Source organism: Drosophila miranda, chromosome XR (genome assembly GCF_003369915.1).
Source record: "Drosophila miranda strain MSH22 chromosome XR, D.miranda_PacBio2.1, whole genome shotgun sequence".
In the NCBI taxonomy this organism is placed as follows: domain Eukaryota; kingdom Metazoa; phylum Arthropoda; class Insecta; order Diptera; family Drosophilidae; genus Drosophila; species Drosophila miranda.
The window spans coordinates 18,056,992-18,077,876 of record NC_046674.1 but is presented as its reverse complement, the minus strand read 5'-3'; the positions used below and the strand labels follow the sequence as shown (position 1 = coordinate 18,077,876).

The 20,885-nt window shown below is 47.7% G+C and overlaps 3 protein-coding genes across 8 annotated transcripts in view; 1 reads left to right on the top strand and 2 right to left on the bottom strand.

Annotated features, from left to right (window-relative positions):
- Positions 1 to 294: 294 nt before the first annotated feature.
- LOC108151609 lies at positions 295 to 8,910 on the bottom strand. 2 transcript variants are annotated; one of them, XM_017280300.2, is made up of 2 exons: positions 8,746 to 8,910; positions 295 to 3,513 (listed from the first exon to the last, which is right to left on the bottom strand). In XM_017280300.2, the coding sequence occupies exons 1-2, from the start codon at positions 8,888 to 8,890 to the stop codon at positions 683 to 685; spliced, it is 2,976 nt and encodes a 991-aa protein (XP_017135789.1). In that variant the 5' UTR covers positions 8,891 to 8,910; the 3' UTR covers positions 295 to 682. The 2 variants fall into 2 exon arrangements, with proteins under 2 accessions (XP_017135789.1, XP_017135790.1); XM_017280301.2 differs by lacking the exon at positions 8,746 to 8,910 and adding an exon at positions 8,044 to 8,134.
- Positions 8,911 to 9,484: 574 nt separating this feature from the next.
- On the top strand, positions 9,485 to 10,844 carry LOC108151610. The gene is made up of 4 exons (XM_017280302.2): positions 9,485 to 9,576; positions 9,825 to 9,879; positions 9,942 to 10,130; positions 10,186 to 10,844. The coding sequence occupies exons 2-4, from the start codon at positions 9,840 to 9,842 to the stop codon at positions 10,773 to 10,775; spliced, it is 819 nt and encodes a 272-aa protein (XP_017135791.1). The 5' UTR covers positions 9,485 to 9,576; positions 9,825 to 9,839; the 3' UTR covers positions 10,776 to 10,844.
- Positions 10,845 to 11,074: 230 nt separating this feature from the next.
- Positions 11,075 to 20,885, bottom strand: part of LOC108151608 (PDZ domain-containing protein 2) — a 115,012-nt gene continuing 105,201 nt past the window's right edge. For all 5 annotated transcript variants that reach the window (XM_017280294.2, XM_017280296.2, XM_017280297.2 and 2 more), the window contains 5 exons: positions 12,728 to 15,450; positions 12,525 to 12,653; positions 12,033 to 12,465; positions 11,810 to 11,956; positions 11,075 to 11,718 (listed from right to left, as the gene is read on the bottom strand). In XM_017280294.2, coding sequence (XP_017135783.1) covers positions 11,570 to 11,718; positions 11,810 to 11,956; positions 12,033 to 12,465; positions 12,525 to 12,653; positions 12,728 to 15,450 — 3,581 coding nt within the window. In that variant the 3' untranslated portion in view covers positions 11,075 to 11,569. The remainder of the gene's footprint in view (positions 11,719 to 11,809; positions 11,957 to 12,032; positions 12,466 to 12,524; positions 12,654 to 12,727; positions 15,451 to 20,885) is intronic.

The window sequence follows — 20,885 nt, the reverse complement described above, 5'->3', positions numbered from 1 at the left end:
TACGCCCCTTTAAGATAAGCTGGTTCAATAGATAATTAGTGTGGCTGCGTGCTGCCTGGAGAAAAATACCAAAGCATGCTCTATTGAGCATTCTCCTGCGAAAGAATACGTCCAATCTCATGAGCCAAGCCTCTTAAAAATTTCCCTTTCTACTAAGGTCGCGGACTTTCAATCTTAATTTTATAGACTCTCCTACCTGAGACAGCTATTGTCTCTTCCTAGAGGACACCATCGCTTACGTTCACAAGTCCACCCCTAAATTCCACGGCTTTTACACTCATAAAAAGACTTCTGTTTGGTGTAATGTTTACAATGTTTATTGTTATTAATGTAAAGAAATAAGGATAGAATTGAAATGAAATTTGGATATAACCACAAATTGTTAGTGAAATAGGAATATACTGGTTACTCGTACTTATGTGTTGTACATATTCGAGTGTCAAAATAGGCCGTCGTCTATATAATTTATAATGGTTATCCGAATGTGAAGTATTGAAATCAATTTTTACGAAGAGAAAATGAACAGTTTTTATACCCGATCTTATTTTGTAGTTGAAAAAAAAAAAAAAGTATGCTATATTTTCAATGGTGTTTTTGTTTTCTTAATAATTTGGGATTATATGTCTCATTAATTTTTTGATCTCAAAGATGCGTCAAGGCTTATTCGAATCGTCTGATTCCCTTACATGCCCAAAATGTCGTCGCCATCTTCCTCCAGTGAGTCCCGAGGCTCCCGTTTAAGTCCTATGCCGCCGCCCAGGACCGAGAAGTCATCAGCTGCGATGGTGGCAGCGGTCACCGTGTACTCCTTTGCGCGCTGAGTACGACGCTTCTCTTGCTCTTGCGGATCGGCTAGCTCATCAGCCAGGGCAATCCTCATACCGGGGACGGTTTTCTTGGTGTTGGCCACCACTAGGCTCCGCTTCAGGGGAGAGCTAGGCACTCCTGATAGGGAGGAGCCGGAGCCGGAGCTGGAGGCCGGCTTGGGCTGCACGAAGTCGTTGAAGGCGTTTCCCTTGGCGCTGGTGATTTGCGGGAGGCGCTGCGGGGCCGAGGACCCGCCGGTCGGCGAGGGCTGCTTCTGGCTGGCGGTTACGCTGCCTGCCGACTTTTTCACCATTATACTGTTGGCTTGCCAAGTGCCAAGTGCGACGGTCCCGGAGTAACGGGGCCGCTGATTGGGCGGTACCATGCCCGGGGCGGGGGCCCCCATTAGGCGACGCTTGAGCATTTGTGCTTCCATGGGATTGAGGTTCTGCTGTGGATTGTGCGAAATCATGTTCGTGTTGCCGGGTGGCGTGCCCAAGGTCATTATGGGTCCGCCGCTGCCACACACGGAGAATCTACGGGGCATTTCGCGCACCTTGATGAGAGGTCCGGACTTAGGGGGCAACACCTGTTGCGGGTTCGGCCCGAAAAGGGTGTTCATCGCGGAGGCGTTCTGTGGCCGTGTAGCGGCTACGGCTGTGCCTCGCCTGGGGCTGGCCGGAGGAGCCCGGGTAGCACGACTGACGCTGGTTCCGGAGCAGTTGCTGTCGGCGCTGTTCTTGCGCAGCTGCTCCGTGGGGACACTAACACCAATGCCGACGCCCGCGGCCACGCCGCTCGGCTTGCCGTTTGCCTGCACAATACGGTAAATCTTCTTCTCCTCCGGAGACGTGACCAGGTTTACTCCGTTGCACTGCTTGAAGACGCGCTGAATGAGGTGGCGCGGTTGCCCGGTTGGGGCAGGTGCTGCAGTTGTGGCTCGAACTACCGGGCGCAACGTGTCCGCGACGACGGGCAAAGGACCGGGCTGCGAAATTGTGCCCGACTGCTTGGCGGCACAAACCATACTCACTAGCTCCCTCAAAAGTTGCATCTCACGATTCGAGACGTGCTCAAAGCCAGACGGTGTGTTGATGTTGAAATGCTGCTGTTCCCCTGAGTTTGGGAAGTCAGTTCCGTCATCAAAGGTCTCCATTAAGGACTGGAACACCTTTTTCTTGAAGAGTAAATTCTGGCGGGGATTCATTTCCGCCATCTGCGGGCGGACCATCTCTAAAAAGTGCTCATCAGAGAAAATGTCTGGGCTCTCTGTCTGCATTCCTCGCTCTATTCTGGACTTCAGTGTCATAAAAGAAGGAATCAGGGTGGTTCCGACTCCAGTTGCGGCCATGATCGGCAATGCACTGGCAGTCACCTGGCCGCTGCTTGAGACGGCGCTCGTGGTGGGCGCAACTAGGGTGGTCACCGTCACAGAGCTTGGCAGCGAGCTGGTGAGGAGTAGAGCATTGTTGCTGATTCCGTTGGATGTAGAGGCAGGAGTGGCCTTGGGGAATGGGAGTGAGACTGAAACTGGGATCGAGATTGGCGGTGCGGGTGGGGCTTTGACTGAGCCTTGATTGCTTGGCGATGGGCTTAAGACTGGGGTATTCGTCTTGTCGGGTGTGGGCGCTGGCCGCATCTTTATAGTCGCAGCTGGGCTGGCCATGATGCTACTGCGACGCGTGATGATAATGCCTGTCTGGGACTGTGACGAAACCGCAGTCGGAGCGGGAGCTTTTGGACGTGGAAAGATATCGTCGCGTGTGAGGGCGAAGGCATTAGCGAGCCCTGCATCCACTGGTCGGTTTGATTCAGCATCTTCATTGGTAGCTTCTACTATAGTCGACGTCCGAGCCTGTTTCCTGTTGGCCAAATACTTGGGCACCGGAGTCATCTTTACCGGGGATGTTATGGAACTACGAGCGGCAGCCAACGTGATTGATTTACGGCGCTGTCTGGTCAGACGCTGTTCGGTGGCGGCCTTCTTCACTGGGAGCTGCTTGACTCCGCCAACTCCCGTGGCGCGGACGGTGCGACGTGGGCGACGGCCGCTTAGGCTGTCGCTTCCAGTGCCGCACGATTCTTCGGCGCTGTCGTCCATTGTTTCCTCAAGGGGATCCTTGGAGTCAGAGGCGTACAAGTTTTTCTTGCGAATGATCAAACGGTTGTCCTCGCCGGTCTGCTTGATGAAGAAAGTCGGCTTTCCGATCTCGTCAGCAGTGGAGATTGGGCTTGTGGGTGCAGCTTCCTCGTTGTCTGAATTGGGCTCGTCTACCTCCTCGTCCCAGACGTAGCCGGTTGGCTCCTTGCTCTTTTTTCCTTTCTCCTTCTCTTCGGATTTCTCCTCTTTTATTTTGGGAGAGTCCGATGGCTTGTTCTCAGCTTCATCCGTTGCCGAGCCTTGCTTCTTGGGCGGCTCCTTTTCGTTAACTGCGATATCCTGCGGCTTGTCGTCCTCTTTTAAGGGCTGTGTGTTCTTAACAGCCGTGCTCTCGCCGGTGATACTAATATCGCGCTCACTCTCGTTATCTTCGTCCTCGTCAATGATATCCTCTTGGACGTTCAGGTGTTGCCTGAGGAAACTCAGATTCTTCGCGTATTGGAAGGGTAAGCGCTTAGTTCCTGCGCGACGCCGCTGGGCGTCGACGTTCATCCAACGAGCGTACTCGTTACGCAAAACACGCCACCGTCGCCTACACTTCTCCACTGCAGCATGTTAGGGTGAGAAAGAGAAAGAGATAGACAAAGACAGTTAAGTTCTCACTGTTATATTATATTCGTAAATTTTTAAAGCGGTATAAGGAACGAGACGGTTGCCATAAAGATAGTGCTGTGGCATGTGGCAGGTAAGCACCCAGAAACAGATGGCTAAGCATTCCCCTGATTGGGGTAGTAAAGGATGGCAATCCCTGTGCAGATCCTCGCCAAACACCCTCCCAATAATCGCAATCCGGGATCCCCTATAGTAAACCATAAATAAACCTTTTTGTCTACGTTCTTAAATCTCTAACCTCAAAAAACCAAATAAAGTTAGCGCATAGCAATCGCTAATAGCCTTAAAATAGGTAGCCTGATCTCAACAATTTTAATAACTCAACCAGAGAGAACGCTATGGTCAAGTTGCAAGGCTACTGCAACCTTTTTGAGATTTTCGTTACATCGACAGCAGGCTACAGATTAAGGCACGCCAAATATGGTTACTCTCGATTCCACAGACTGCAAGATGAAAGGGCTAATACAAATCAACAGACAGACGGTCATGGCTACATCAGGCTACAATAGATATCAGATTTTAGTCCACATTTGCTGAATAGGGTGACCTTATATGCGAGTAAATATATCGGATACAAATATGCTTTTCTGTGAGACAACTCCAACGACAAACTCGGCATACAAGCAGACACATATATAGTACACAAGTCCGTCTACCTGGCCGTCCGTCCTGAAGATTTCCGATTTGTCGATTTCAATAAAAGTTGATATGTTACAAAAAAGCTGGTACTCTGTGAGTCGCGGCCCTTGCATAGCGTCGGAATTAGTTTCTCTCTCTCTTTTGGAGATTGTACACCAAATTTGGTTCCTCTAGCTCTCATAAACTCTGATAGCTAGGCGTCAAACAAGACGAACAGACGGACGGACAGACAGGCATCGACTCAGCTATTTATGCTGATCAAGAATATACATACACAACTGTCCAAAAAAATAAGTACATCGGTGTCGTGCTAGTTTGTTATGGAATAGCTCGAATTTTTGTAAATGTATGGATAAACGTAAGCGACACGACAAAGAGTGCGTGCGAGAGAGACAGAAAATCAGTCTGAGCGTGACGTCGGGCGCTGCGTAACCATTGCAAATTGATTTGTTGCTTTTGGCTACAAAAATGATCCGATCTGATCCAGATTCAGCAATCTGATAGATATGGTCGTTATTTATGATTCTGCGTTCTTAGTTTTCTCGAATCTGCAATATTGTGGATGAAACAGATTTTCGTCCTTTGTGGGGGCGGAAGGGGGTGGGGCGAAATTCTGGGATATACGTTTTATAGTGAGATCTAACAGAAGTGCGGATACCAAATTTGGTTACTCTAGCCTTAATAGTCTCTGAGATTTGTGGATGCCCCAGATTTTCGTCTTTTGGGGGGGCGGAAGGGGGTGTGGCGAAATTTGGACACGAAACGGTCAAGGTCCGATATCAGAGGAGTGTGGATACCAAATTTGGTTGCTCTGGCTCTTATAGGTTCTGAGATCCTTGAACTCATATTTTGCAATTGGCAAAACCAACCATGAAACCTGTGTGTTAGAGAGAGACAGAGCGAGAAAGAATGAAATTGTTTTCTTGATTCTGGCTATAATAATTATACGATCTGATTGAGATTTTACGATCTAGAACATATAGTAATCCTCTACGATTCTGCGTTTTTGGTTTTATCGTATCTTTAAAAATGTAGATGCCACAGATTTTCGTCCTTTGTGGGAGCAGAAGTGGGCGGGGCGAAGTTTTGAAATATTTTTGTAGCAGTGACATATCACAGAAGTCCGGATATAAAATGTCGTTGCTCTAGCTCTTATAGTCTTCGAGCACTAGGCGCTGATAGGGACGGACAGACGGACAGACGGACGGACGGACGGACGGACGGACGGAAGGACGGACGGACGGACAGACGGACAGACAGACAGGGCTCAATCGATTCTGCTATTGATGCTGATTAAGAATATATATACTTTATGGGGTCGGAAACGATTCCTTCTGGACGTTACACAGATCCATTTTCACCACAAATCTAATATACCCCAATACTCATTTTGAGTATAGGGTATAATTAAAGTGGGGAACCATATTTATAGAATTCTATGCTTCAATTTTTGCAGAATGGGCATTTTTGGTCTGACAAAAATAATAAGTACACTGGTGTTATTTATAAATTTTAAAGGATTTGGTCAAAGGCTTGTTGGTTTTTATTGAGTTTTTTCATATTTAAGTACATGAGAGGAAAACAAATTCTTTAGATAACCCGTGCTGCTGAAGAAAATTTAAAGATGAGGCACAAGGTCGTTGAAAATCATTTGGCATGGTCTGGGTCAGATGGGTCTTAAAAGTGGAATAATATATTATTGAGAGAGGAAACAAAAATAAATCTTTTTAAGGGAAAGAATTCGACTTTCGGTACACAAAGAAAATGGCTAAGATCGGAGGCCGATGTTTTCCTTGGCATGGCGTTGAGCCGGTACATCGCATAACTGATCTTGTGACCCAATTCGGGTATAAAAACATATTGACATACATTATGCGACCTTATGCTGAGGAAAACATGCCCTTGAGATGGGTCTTTTCACAGGAAAATTACCCAAAGCACACGTCAAAGCTGGTCAAGGCTTGGTTTACGGGAAAAAAACGTTATGGCTTTTCATTTTGGCCGGTAGTGTATATGTATACTTTATGGGGTCGGAAACACTTCCTTCTGGGTGTTACAGACAACCACATCCATAAAAAAAACTAATATATCCATGATAATAATATATCCGAATGAACATAAGCAGAAAAATGAGATGTACATGTTATTTAATAAGGAACACATTTTTCTCTTGGGAAAACAAATATAATCGCTTTAATGGCTTTAGAGAAAAACCAATTCGGTGCGAAGGTATATTTATTTGAATAAATACTGGACTCGAAAAAACACACAATATGTACAAATTAAACATGCTAGTGCACCTAATGTTATGGGGTGGACAGATGCTCCATTCTAAAAACATTCGATCTTTTCGGCATCTTTAAAACTTAAACCACATTTAAAATCGTGATTAAATTATTATTAAACTAACTAGGTAAGACGTTGTATTTTTTTGTTGTAAGATCTAAGACTGCCAATTGCACAACCATAATTATGTATGATAGTATTTCGCATTCAAATAAAGTTTGGATGCACTTGCTAAATGATTATTCCTCTTCTGATAGCAGCCTTATAATGTCTCTTAAAATCTCTAACGACAGTTTAGGCAACTCTTTACATTGTTTCCCTTGGCTTTCACTTTTATTGGTCCTAATTATTGGCTAACCGGATCCCCCTGCTTAATTACACACCCGTGCAGAATGAACAACTCTGCCGCAGATGAGAGGATCAGTAAGAACGGGCGGTACTGTGCCCAGTCCGTTAAGCACAAGCACACACACACTAATGTTCTAAGAAATCCTGTACTCTGCACTTTTAGCACAAATGCACATATACATATGTTTATATGTATGCCTGCAAGTGAAAGTTCACTTTGAGGGGCAGGATCCCTTCCAATAATTAAAAATAACATACGTGACAAGTTTATACAAATGCATCAACTAATAAAAGTAACATTACGCAGAAAATAATTCGTGTTGAGAATAACTTGAACGGGTCCGAGTCGTAATATATCGATACTACCCGTGAAACAGCATACACAAAACAATTGTGCTCAGAAAGTTCTATAATTCATCCTAGAACATTAAATAATAAACAGTCAAATGTTAGACACTACTTTGAAAGCCAATAACTGTTAGTAAACAAGGAACATCTGTTACATTCAAATGCATGGGCGCAAGTGCTTGAAATCACCAAATATACAAAGTGCCGCTTTTCAGCACTGGCGGCACTGCATGCGAGCGCTATGCAACACTCACCCGGCTCCCCTATCCCTAATGAGATATTTGAATATAATTGTTTAATTTTATTTTAATCATTTAGTTTTCCCAGCGTTTTTAATTTGTATTGTCTGCTGCCGATAAGCCGATCGTTAGACAGAAATTCCAAAGGTTCTTTCGGATAATGGCTTTAGTTTCTTTAATTTCATATTGGGAAACATTTTCAATGAAAAAAAAAATGGATTCTAGTTGGAAGAATATTGAAGGGACATCTTGGTTTAACTGGTAGCATTTTCGCATGTTCCAAATTTGAGTAAAAGTTCGCAAATGTTTGGGTGTTAGATAAATATTGATCGGCAATATTGATTATATGAAAAGAATAGTGCTGTGTATCAGCCACACACCCGTGCAGAATGATCAACTCTGCCGCAGAGGAGAGGAACAGTAAGAACGGGCGGTACTGTGCCTTGTCCGTGACGCACAAGCACACACACACTAATGTTCTAAGAAATCCTATACTCTGCACTTTTAGCACAAATACACATATACATATGTTTATATGTATGCCTGTATGTGAAAGTTCACTTTGAGGGGCAGGATCCCTTCCAATAATTAAAAAAAACATACGTGACAAGTTTATACTCTTACACTCCAACCACAACACTTTTTGAACTTAATTTTTACAATCCACAACTCATTTGGCTCAGTCGTAAAAGAAAGAAAACTTGATGGGCGTTGGAGATGGGGGCCCTTCGATAGACAGATTACCAGTCGATATAAGATATCGATACTACCAGTTAAACAGGCTAGCATAGCATAGCAAAATAATTTTGCTCAGAAAGCTGTTTAGGGAAATGATTAAGCCTTTTAAGCTGGGCAACAATATACACTTAAGCTGATTTTATGTTCCCAGACTATTTAAAAAATATATTTAAATAAAGTAATACAATTTGTACTTCCATAGTTCATTCTACAATATAACAAAAAATCAACTGTAAAATCGGGCAACAAATGTTGATGATATCGCATATTAAAATAATTTCCCACTTATATTTACATAATTTACTAGATTTTAGAGACTACTTGGAACATGTGTATGCCATTGTTTACTTTTTAGTTAATCATTCCACAAGAAACAACAATCAGTTACATTCAAATGCTCGAGCAGCTGCGATTAATCGATGGCGGCCGCAGATGTTTACCATCGCCAACAATTCAAACAAAAAACGAGCAAGCGGCAAGCAAGTTGCCGGTCGCCTCTTCGCAGCACTGTCGCTCGATAGGCGATTAACGATAGGCATGCGCACGCGAGCGCTATGCAACACTCACCCGACTCTCCTGTCTCCGAAGCCACCGTGTCCCAACAATTCTCGCTGGCAAGCCTTTTCCTATAACTTCCATGATTCCGATCATAAAGAGCCGGCTGCTTCTCCACCGCCCGCAATAGCTTCACATTCGATTCGACACTAGACATCGCACGAAACTTTTCTAGCCTTATTTAATGCGGAAAACGAACGAGAAATACTGGGCCAAACACAACAAAACGCGCAGCAGCTATTTGTAAAACGGACTGAAAACAAGAGTGTACTCACACATACACAACTATAGGCTTCGTTGTGAGAGAGAGAGCAGAGAATGGCCACGAGGGCTGAACACTCGCCCTACCAGGGTTACAGAAGAATGTGAGCACATATTAATTAACAAGACGCAGAGCTGCGTTGACGGCTATTTAAATCGAATGGCTGAAACTAATAAATTGTATTTATGTGCAACATAATTGTCTTTTTATTTGCATTGTTGACAATTCATCAACTTGTCTGATTGAAAAGTGATCAAACTGCATATCGCAGCCAAAATATATTCACATTCGTTTTTGTGCCTGGCAGTGCTGTGTGTGGCTTGTCTCTCTTTCGGCGCAGCTGTTCTCGCCGTTTCACTGTGTGTGTGTGTTTCATAGGTATCGTCGTGCCAGACGTACTCCGAGAGGGTTGAATCGCTTGGAATATTCTGTGCCCCTTTGGCATTTCCTGAGAGCGGACACCGTCCATGTTTTCGTTTCGGTTTGTTGTGGCATTTCTGTGTGTTTTTGTTGCCGGCTCGTTCACGTTTTGCCTTTCCGAGCATTTTCAAGTGGAAATCTAGTGGGGCTGGAACTGTAAGGTAAGTTTTGTCTTGTAAGTCAAAAATTTGCTCGTTCGGCTACACTAAAGCAACAGCAAACGAGAGAGCAAGTTGGCGTCAAGCGACAGCAGTTAAAACCACCAATTACATTTGCTGCGGCCTCCCGCAGAGCCAGCGCGCCAAACAGCTGGTGTGCGCAGGCGACAAGAGTGTCGAAAACGACTTCGTCGTTCCATTGCTCTTATTATTTTGGATTTTTTAATGCACTGTCTGCACATTCCGCACAGAAAACAACGCACACAATGAACACTCGAGCCAGTTTTCGGTTCCCGACGCTAAATGGTACGTGAGATGACCAATGTTCGATATATCGTATTTAATTATTAATATTTAAACTGTTGCAGATGGACTCGATATCCTAAAGGCCATCCAAAGCAAAACTCCAACTCCGGAGGTAAAGGAGAAGAATGTGAAAATATGCCGTTTGGTCTGCCAACATCCATGCCTCTTTGATCGTTCTAATGCGGCGTACAGCAAGAAGTCGCACATAAATGCAGCCTGGAGGGATATATCGAATAGAATGAACGATTCGAGTAAGTTTCCATCGACCAGATTTGTTTAATTTATATAAATTTTCTGTCTGAAAAGTCAATAGCTGCAAGGAGCGTTGGCGTAATATTCGTACCAGCTACGCCCGATCCATAAAAGATGGATTTAATCAAACCAGAAAATATTACTTGGACGAGGAGGTCTCCTTCCTTAAGTCGCACATCACACCGGGAGTTCCCCGACTTCCGCAGGGCCGACGCTCACGCGCCAATAATAAGGTGCACGGCCGTAGCGACAGCATCGAGTTCATTTTCGACACAGAGCATGCGCAAACGAAGTTGGAGCCCGACGACGAGGACACCGGAGATGACGCGAGCACTGGCAACGACTGCAAGTACGAGAACGGGGTGGTGCCCGTGCCGTGGGCCTCCATCAACCCCGACGATGCCTTTCTACAGGGTCTGCGGTCCGAAATGGAACAGATGAACTTCCGTAAAAAGCTCTACTTCAAGAGTCGTGTTTACGCCCTGCTCGGCGAGATTTTTGATACTCCAGAGGACGCCTCATTCTCCAACCACCAGTTGTCCGGCCGTTCCGATGCCAACGCCAACGGAGCCATGTCGACTTCCTCAACCACATCCGTGCAGCCTTCTCGTTCGTCCAAGAAAGTCAAGCCAAAGAAGCGATAATCCTCAAAAGCTATATCTTTTTTAAGAACAACACTGAAATAGTTCAAATAAATACGATTACAATATGTATTTGGAGTGGGTTGTTGCATGGGGTGGAGTGGTAGGTAGTAGGGGTATCCGAATCGAAGAAGTTCAATTATGATTTCAGTATATATTGTATGTTTATTTTTAGCAAATACTTTTGTATACGTAAACATGGTTTTTGTGTTTTTTGTTTCTCTTTAAATAATATAATAATTATTAAAAAATAGTATACATTTATAACGTTCCCGTATAATTTATGGCATAAAATATATATATTTTTTTTTCGGTTTTGTTTTTTTTTTGCGTTGCTTGTGGATTGGATTAATGTTATATTGTATATAAGGAAAGAGCGCTGCTACGAAGTTTGCTTCTTAGTCCCCTCGTGTCTCGATTTTATTGTTAAAAAAAAAAATACGTAAATTAGTTTCGATTAGTTATATATATGTACAATCATATCATTGATATTATCAGCGTATATTGGGCGGTAGTTGATGCAGCCGCATTGAAATTGAAGGAGCTCAAAAAAATTGCACTTTAAATTAATAATGTATGTATGTATATGTATATGTATATAGAAGTACGCATACAGTTAAAAGTTCGGTTAAATGCAAAAAAAAAAATAACGGTCGATTGGCAAGACCCTAATGGTTAGACCATCCATCAGGATTAGGGTATCGTATCGTATCCAACTACTATCAACTTAGAACTAACAAAAATTGTGGCGCATTCTTCCCCTTCTCCCTCGCCCGCACTCGTCTAGCATCTACATCTCAGGCGAAGCTGATCTTGACCGGCCCCAGCGGCAGTTGCTTCATGTAGTTCCAGGCATCGACGCGCGTCATGCGCGCCGTTGAGGCACCATTGATGCTCAGGATCTCGTCTCCGTTGCGCACCTGGTTGGTCTTCTGGGCAGCACCACCTAGACATGATAGAAGGGGGAGAGAGAGAGTGGAATGTGTTAATGGTATTGCTCCAGATGATATAACAGATGATAGCGATGAATGACGCACCCATGAAGACCTTCTTGACAATGAGCGGTCGATTTCCTAGTGGCGAGTCGAAGCCTCCTTCGATGGAAAAGCCCAGACCGCAGCTATCCTTGACAATCTCCACGCACCGAGCTCCAGCTCCAGCTCCACTGGCCGCCACATCCTCAGCTAAAGTAAGAAGGAACCTTCGATTAGAATCCACCTCTACGAGTATTTCGACTAGTATCTAGGAGTTTCTCCTCACCCTGTGCTCGAATCTCTGCTGCGATGGCATTCCGTGCCTCGGCTGCCCGCTCCAGCAGCTCGCTGGTGCTCAGCTTGGCGGCATCTCCGCGAGAGAGCTGACGTCGTGCACGAATGCCAGCGATGGTAGCCTCCGCATCATCGTCATGCAGACTGGCCGGCTGCTGTGGACTGCTGGACCCGGTGCTGGGGCTGGGCGTGGTGGTCACTGGCGAGTCGCCGCCTCCCGATTCCGCCTCATTGGACACGATGTCCAGGTCCAAGTCCAGAGATCGCGAGGCCTTGTGGTAGTTGCGCTTTCGCTCGTACTCCAGATCCGTCGGCTTCTCGTTGAGGGAGCTGAGCGAGCCCAGCGAGGAGCGTTTCTTGTTCAGAGCCTTCACAATCAGCGACTCGGAGCGGGTGACGACCAGCACCACCTCCGGACGGGGTGTCTAGGGGGAAAACTCTTGGTAAGTATCTGAATTGTAGGAGCTCCGTAGAATGGACTCACCTTGAGCACGCTGATCGACTCCCGATGCGTCAGGCCGCGCATGCTCATCCCATTTACGGCCAGGATGCGGTCTCCCTTCTTCAGGCGTCCATCCTTGGCCGCTGGCGTGTTGCTCAAGATCTTGTGTATCTGTAAATAATTAGAAAGACAGAAAGCCCATTAATTGCTGATCCTGATCCTTGGCCAAAGACGCCACCACTCACCGTTATCTCCTTAGCCTCGTAGTCAGAGCCTCCGGCCAGGGTGATGCCAATGCTGCTCTCCGGATTATCCCTTTGCAGGACAATGATGAAGGCCTCGGGGCTCTTAAGCGGCGGATCGGCCTCCTCCACAATCTGCTGCACGTCCTGGGCCGTGATCAGGCTCTGGTTGCTGCCCAGCGAGGAGAAGCTGCCGAACTCCGTCGCCGTCTCCTGGGTGGTGCTGACGTTCTGGGTGGTGGAGCTCACGCCGGAGGAGCTCGAGGCCAGCGAGTCGAGCGAGGAGAAGCGCTCGTGGTGCGGCTTCGCTGCGGCCACTGCTGGGTGCAGTGGCGTGTGCATCTTATGGTGCGCCGGGGCCTGGACCGCGGCTGCCGCTGCACTCCTCTCGAACTTCTCGCGCAGTTCGGCTGTGGTCTGGGACTTGGGCGCCTCCCGCTTCGACTCATAGGCTCGCTGCAAGGACACGGGCGCGGACACGGGCTTGGCCTGGGCCTGCATCTGCATCTGGAGTGGTTTCGGCTTGGCCTGCTGGCTGGGATCGGCCTTGAAACTGGCCTTGCGCTCCTCGTCGATGAACATGGCACTGATCTTCGCCGGGGTGTCCGAGCGCCGGCTGCTGTCGTCCGTGTCCGAGGTCTGCTCCACGTAGGCGGCCACATTGATCAGCTTGTCCACCACCAGCTGCTTGCCCAGCTGCTGCTGGAGTTGCTGCTGCAACTGGTGCTGGTGCATCTGCTGCTTGTAGCTGGAGACGGGCTTCATGCGACGCCCGGCCAGGGTGCAGACCTCGCCATCGGTGCTGTCGTTGTCCTCCTCCTGGCCGCGGTTCTTCGCGTTCCGGCACTTGGCCGAGGCCAGGATGCTCTTCCTGTTGGAGAGGGCCGCTGGGTCGCCGCTGCCGCTGCCGCTCACCTGGCTCTTGAGCACCCGCCGTGTTAGATCCAGAGCCGGCGTGCTGCCCAGGGAGCTGCAGCTGGCCTGGGAGCCCGCCGAGGAGCCCGAGGTCAGGGTGGAGGTGTTGGAGCTGGCTATCGAGGTGTTCGTCTCCGAGCTGAGGGTTCGGGTGAGGGCAAACTTCTCGGGGGGCGTCGCCACACGCGCTGTGCTGGAGAACACCGAGTCCGTGTCGCTCTCCTGGTCGGGCGGGGGCAGTGCCGGCGGCGGTGCCATCAGCCTGCAGACGCGATGGACAGTGGCAGGGATGCCGGTGGTAAGGGGTGTCAGAGGTGCACACAGGGAAGTGCGCGGCGGCTTGGCCGGCGGCTGGGACAGCTGCTGCTCCAACGGACGCCGCTGGCCGCCCGGGGAGAAGATGCTGCGGTAGGTGCTGTTGCTGCTGCCGCTGCTTATGCTATTTATGGCGAGTCCTCCTCCGTTGGTGCGGGAGCGGGTCTCGCCGAGGCCGCTGTCGGTGCTGTCCTCCCCGCTGGCCGCCTTCACCTGGCTCTTGATCTCCGGGAGGTCGAGGATGGGCTCCAGCAGCTGCGGCCTCTCCGGGATGACTAGGCCCCTCAGCTTGGACAAGCTGCGGCGGCGCTGCTCCAGGATGTTGGTGATGGCCGCCTTCCGGTTGGCCGCCTCGCCCTCGCCCGAGAAGCTGATCCTGCGCTCCACCGCCGAGGCGGACGCCGAGTAGGAGCCGCCGTGCGCCCTGCGCGGCAGCGAGGCGTAGTTGGAGGCGTAACTGTAGCTGGGATTGGAACTGAGGCTGGGACTGGGCGTGTGCAACGAGTACATGGAGTCGGCCACGTGCAGCTGGGGCAGCTGCTTGGCCAGCTGGTACTGACGCTGCACGTCGTTCAGGTTCTCCACGCTCATGGCGCGCGTCTTCAGCGAGGGCGCCGGAGTGGAGGAGCAGGTGTCCAGCAGGTTCTCGCTGCTCCTGTTCAGCGGCTTCCGCGAGAAGCTGGAGACAGCTGCGGCTGGCATGGTCATGGTCGGGGCTGCTGGCGGAATCGCGTCCAGCTCGTTGTTGGAGGAGAACATGGCGATCTTGTCGCGCACGGACTTCTCCGACTTCTCGTCCTTGCGCCAGTCGCTGGGCTTCCGCGGGGCGCTCGCGCTCAGAGAGCGCTGGTAGTCCCGTCCCAGGCCGGGCGGCGTCTTGGTCTCTGTGGTGTCTCTGGAGCGGGCATCCTCCACGTTTATCACCAGATCCTGGCGGTACACCTTCCTGGGCACTGTCGGCGGTGGCCCCGTTTTGGGCAGCGGCGGTGCTCCGGTCTCATCCTCCTCGAGGCTGTTGCTGTTGCTGCTGCTGCTGTTGTTGTTGTTGTTGTTGTTATGCTCGAAGGAGAGCTCTGCCTTGGCCTTGAGCAGCGCCGGGTGTGTGTGTGGGTGTGGGTGCATGTGCGAGGGATGCATGATCAGAGGTTCGCTGAAGTTCGGGGGGAACTCATGGCCGTCGGGCGGCAGGCGGGAGTAGGTGGGCGGCGAGGCGTAGCTCAGGTACTCCTGCCCCACCAGCTGCTTAGTGGTCGCCTGCAGTTGGTGTGTGGCTGTCGTTGTCGTTGTGGTTGTGCTCTGTGCGGCTGTGGCTGTGGCTGAGGCGCTGCTCAGCAGCTCCATTTTGTTGGCGCCGCCCTTCGTTGTGGTTCCAGTTCCGGTACCGGTGCCTCCTGCGCCTACGCCTGCTCCTGCTCCTGCTTCTGCGGGCGTCTTTTTCTTCTGACTGATGATCGTTGTCGTTTGGATGCTGTTGTGGCTGTTAAGGGTAGCAAGATCTGCAAAGGGATTGGCAGAGAGCGGGAAAGGTATTCGGTTAGCAACACAAAAACACACACACAAGGATTCAACAAATGGTGGATGGATGGGCTAGAATCTTGGATTGGAACTAAGGAGTTTCTTTGAATAACAGAGATCTAAGGACCAAGCGCTAAGAGGAGAGGGGGGTTACATTCGTTTCTCTTCAGAGATAATATGAGTTGGAGTAGTATGCTGTTGGATAATTGAAAAAGAAGAAAACCACAAAAGAAACGTGAGTACTACATTCGTATACTATTTATGATCTTTTCCAAAATGCCATTTCCATTGGCGCAAAAACTATCATTTAAATAATGCGTCAATTAGTTTTCGGTAGAGAGACAGAGCGAGAGAGAGAGAGAGAGAGAGAGAGAGATCATCTCTCTTACAAAACGTAAATAATTATCGGGGGGGTAAACTTTCGCCAAACTCCACAAACAAACCTCCCAAATAGTTGTCATTATGCGCTAACACCGGAACAAAAGCGAATCTTGTGGATACTCGTCTATTCGTATCTCATCTCTGGGCCACACAGAGCAATTAAAAACCACAGCAGCAGCAACAATAGCAACAATAGCGACGAGCAAAAGGAAAAATCTGTTACATTTTGTGGTTGACAGAAAAGCTTTTCGTTTCGTTTCGTTTCGTGTCGTTTCGAAAGAGAAGGTCCGCCAGATTCGGCCAAAATACAAAACAAATTACATTATTAGCCCATAACGAAAAAGGTTTCTTTTGCCAAAAAGCGAAAGTAGAGAAAGAACCACCCGGCCAGACGCCCTCAAGCGGAGAGTTGACAAAAAACCCCTCCGTCCAAGGCATATTTCATTAGCATTAGCATTATTCTTCTCCCTTTCTTCTCCCTTTCTTTGGTTTCTTTTCGGTTTCTTTTCGGCTTGTTTTTGGGGTCAATTCTTGGGGGAGTTTCGTTTGCCAATTTCTATATAAATTATTTATGATTATAAATTTCGCAAAACGTTTCCAAAACGTGAAATCCATGGGGCTCCATGGATCGTTCTCCAATTGAATTCATCAAAAAATTGGTTCCCCCTTTTGGGTGACCCACCCACACGCCCACTTCCAGAAGAGTTCCCCATTGGACATGTAACAATTTGCATAATTAATTAAACAAAAGTCCAAAACAAACCAAAAAACAAAACAAGACTAAATTTCATTAAACCGAAAAACCTCTGCGTGGATTTTTTCCCCTCACCACACACACACACACACAAACACACACACACACACACACACACACAGAAAATGTTAATGAACTTTTGCAAATGTAAACGTCGCAAAAACTGAATGGAATGGCGGGGGGAGAGGAGAAGGGAATACCACCAGCACAAAAGTAAAGAAGAATTGTTTCATGAAAAGAAAGGCTGCAAAAAACCATGTTTGCATGTGCCGAAAGGTAGCAAAAAGCAGAACAAGGCAAAAACAAAGAAGTGCGCGTAAGGTAGATGGCAAGATGGCAAGACGGCAAGACGGCAAGTGATGCAGAGAGGCAGAAAGCACACCGAAGAAGTGCGTGAAAAATTGCGAAAAATGTAAAGTCAAGGGCCTAAGAAAAAACTTTGACCTTAGTGAAGAGAGGAAGAGGCAGAGAGGCGGAGAGACGGAGAAGCGCAGAGGCGGAGCGGCAGAAGGTTATAGAATTCGTCATGAAATTTCATGACCAATGACCCTTGAAGAGGTGTGCGTACAAATGGGTATCCACACTTTCCTCTTATCTTTACGAAAATAAATATTAAATCATCGAAATATTTGCTCAGTGAGCCACCCATCGACTGTGAGTCGACTATTACTATCCCTTCCTCCGACTGAGTCAGCTTTCGGATACTAGACTACGTCACCGTCACCGTCACTCGAGCGATGTCGACACGCCGCTTCCGCGCACACCATTTATGTACATACATACATATGTATGTATGTATTTCTGACAACTTCTGGGATCGGGCTTACCAGAAACCCCATCACAATAATTGTATTTATTTATCGGACAAATCTTTCTGTTGCCCAGAGTTTAATTAATCAAATTAGTCAAGAAATTTCAGCCGCTCTCGCGGCAGAGTGTTTGGTGTCTGGCGATCAATCTTCGAGTCGCAAGTGTAACGTGAGGAGGAGCCGTGGTATTTATGAATATTTGAATTTGAATAATCAAAAACTAGTTGGTTATCGGATGTACTCGTACTCTTTTGCGGAGGAGGTTAAAGTTCGGCATATTCTCGTCGTTTTCGTTTTCGGTTTTTATTGCTTAATTTGTTATTTATTTTTGTTTTTTTCAATTTCCCAGATCTTTCACATTAGCAGCCTGCTGTGAGATTATCTCTGGCCCCAGAGTCTGCGAGAGAGATTCGAATTAATTGTAATTTTCAGGGGGTCTCCGACGTCGTAGGGGTCTGTGTGAAAGGTTGTTTCTACGGTATTTCCATAATGAGTGTTGCCAATTTTAGATTGGAGCTCAGCCCAGAAGACCACAAGACCGCATTTCGTAATGAATTCCATCTGCTCGTTTATTCGCCGTCGGGGCAATCGAATTGGACCGATTTTTATTAGTTGTTCACTTATTCTATAGATTTCTTCATTCAAACTTATCTGAATCATCGCCAACTTGTGGGGAAGCATCCATTAGTCGCGACCGAATGCGGTTTCTCTCGAATGACAGATGACTTCCTAATGATATTTGCACTTTATGATGTCAATTCAATTTAGCAATTCCAATTCTTTCAATAAACTTTGCGCGCCCTAAAATCAGCTGTTTGTTAGTGATGCAACCAATATATCGATGTCTCATCCAGACTATAAATATATATCGATTTGGAATACTTGCAAAAAGAATCCCATTCCGGGCATCGCAAATCGTACGATTCTTATTTATATGTATATATTATTCTGTATTCAACAAAAATATTTCAAATTGCAAGAAAGACATTCGTTTCTATTAAGTGAAATATCGCAAAGCCAATACTATCGATAGAAAAAAGTTGCGAAGACCGAGGCATGGCATGGCGTATAATCCCTCGTGGTTAATGTCCGTCTTTATTGCTCTCATTAGATCATGTATGTATGTATGTATGTATGTGTGGTTTTCCGATTCACAATCAATCATGTGATTCCTAAGCCTGAAAACACTCTTGAAGCCAGCTTCAATCAACGTTGGCATGCTTCAATACCATTTAATTCTTGCTACTTGACAATTTCAGTACAACTTCAGCCTCTTCTGCTTCTCCGCCTCTCCGCCTCACGCGTTCCCTCGCTGCAGAGTTGTTTCAAGCATTTCCGTGCCACAAAGTGTCGTCTTTAATTCGAAGTGAAACCAAAGCACCAGAAGAAGACTCGGAGGCAGACAAAGAATCAGAAGCCGCCTTCAGAGTAGCCCTCCAATGTCAAGTTCTTTGGAAAAATATAGAGCCCGTGTCCGAGCCCGAGTCTGAGCTCGAGTCTGGGTCTGAGTCTCAGCACATAACTGCAGTTTTTCTCGACTAATAACTTCCGCTATGCGCCGCAGCTCCCAGAGCGCCACCTACAGCTCAGTTGATAATTATAAATGGGGCTCTTTTCCTGTTGCATCGAAAGGTTCCCACAGCCACAGCCACAGGCCACAGGCCCCTCAGACCAAGACCCGATGAAAATCCTGTAACAAATTGCTCGCATTTAGCGAACAAAGTGCCTGGCTTCTCTCCTCGTTCCTCGTCCCCCGTCCCCCGTCCGCCCCGTCCCGCTCTTTGGTGGGAAAAATCTGTGCAAACGATGTGGCGAGGCTGAAGCTCGGCGTGCCTAAATAATTGAAATTAATATTTTCTGTTGAATTTGTATGCTTTTCAACAATTTCTTTAAAATGAAAACATTTCATCGGGCTGCCTTTTTTTCACACTCTGCCGTCGCGTCGCGTACCGTCGGTGTTCTCTTTGACGTTGGAAAGGGAACGGAGAGAAGAGGAAGAGGAAGACCGGTGACTGAAGCTGGAAGAGGGCTGGAAGAGAAATATGCGTAGATTGGTCGGTATCCCGCACACTTTTTTTCTACTTGGGCAGCCAGCAGCGGAGCCCCCTATTCTGCGGTTCCTTCTCGGCGGTTGGTTTCGTGGATTCTTCCAATCCACAGCAATTTACCCAAGTGCAAGGGGGGCAGTGGGCAGGGGGGGAGCAGGAGCAGTGTGGAGCAGAAGCCGGGAGAGACCTAACTAGCGAGCCTCGCATATTTCTTTTTAATTATTTTATTAAAGCCTCGCTCGTATTGTAAATAATGTGCAATTATTTAAAGTGTTTTCGATGCTGAAATGATGGATAGACGGACGGACGGACGGATCGGATCTTTGGACATAGAGAGAGGGAGAGAGAGATAGCGCGAGAGCGAGAGAGAAAGTGCGAGCAAAATAAACTACAGCTTAATTTTACCTTGAATGCTCTCTTCTCTTCTCTTCTTTTCCCTTCTCTCTCTCGTACTCTCTGTCTCTCCCGTTCGCCGTCGTGTCACAGCTGGCTGCCAGATCCATTCAAATTGCTTTGTCAAAAGATAAGAAGGAAGACGGACAAGAGGGAAGGAGGCAGAGCGGAATGCAGGGACAACACAACAGCTGCTCGCTCAGGTTGTGCGGGATAGAGCGGGACGGACGGACAACATACGGTTTATTATGCGTAAAATGGATAACAACAAGCAGGATCTGGGTGTAGTCGACGGGCCAAATACCCTTCTAGTTGGCTCGGCCTTCACCAGAATCAAACGACTCTCCTCTCCCCGTGCCGTACCCATCACCCTCCCCCTTGCGTGCACTGCACCTTTGTGTTGGTTATAGGGCACATAAAAAATGCGCAAGCCATTTCTTTATTAAATAAAGAGTAGCAACAAAACATCGGTAGGGATGGGGTGGGGGAGGGGGATGCGGGGACAAGCTGGCAGAAACCGCACCATGCTGCCGCTGCTGCTACTTCTGCTTATTCTTTCTTCTTCTCTTCTCTCCCTTTTCGCACCTTGCTGCCGTTTTGCATTTAATGTGTCATGCTACGATGCATAGCGGACGCTGGTGGCTCTCTGCCTCTGCCTCTGCCACTGCCACTACTCCTCCTTTTGTGCTGCTGTTGTTGCTGCTGTTGCATACATATGTTGCAGTTGCATCTTCTGTTGCTGTTGTCGTTATGTGGCAGGCGCCAAGTGTTGCCCAGCAATAAGCAGCAGTGGAGGCAGAAGAGCTGGAAAAACTGCTCTTATGCATATGGCGAGAGCAGGAAAATGTGCTGCCAAGAAAAATGTGCGCTTAAATTGCACCTGAGAGCGGGCGGAAGAGAGAGGCTCAAGGTGGTATAACGACACACCGAGGGAAAGAGAGAGATGGAGTGTGTGCCGTTGCATAAATATCGAGCTAAAGTGCCACACAGCCAGGCCTCCAGAGGGGGGAGGTGGCATTCACTGTCTGAGG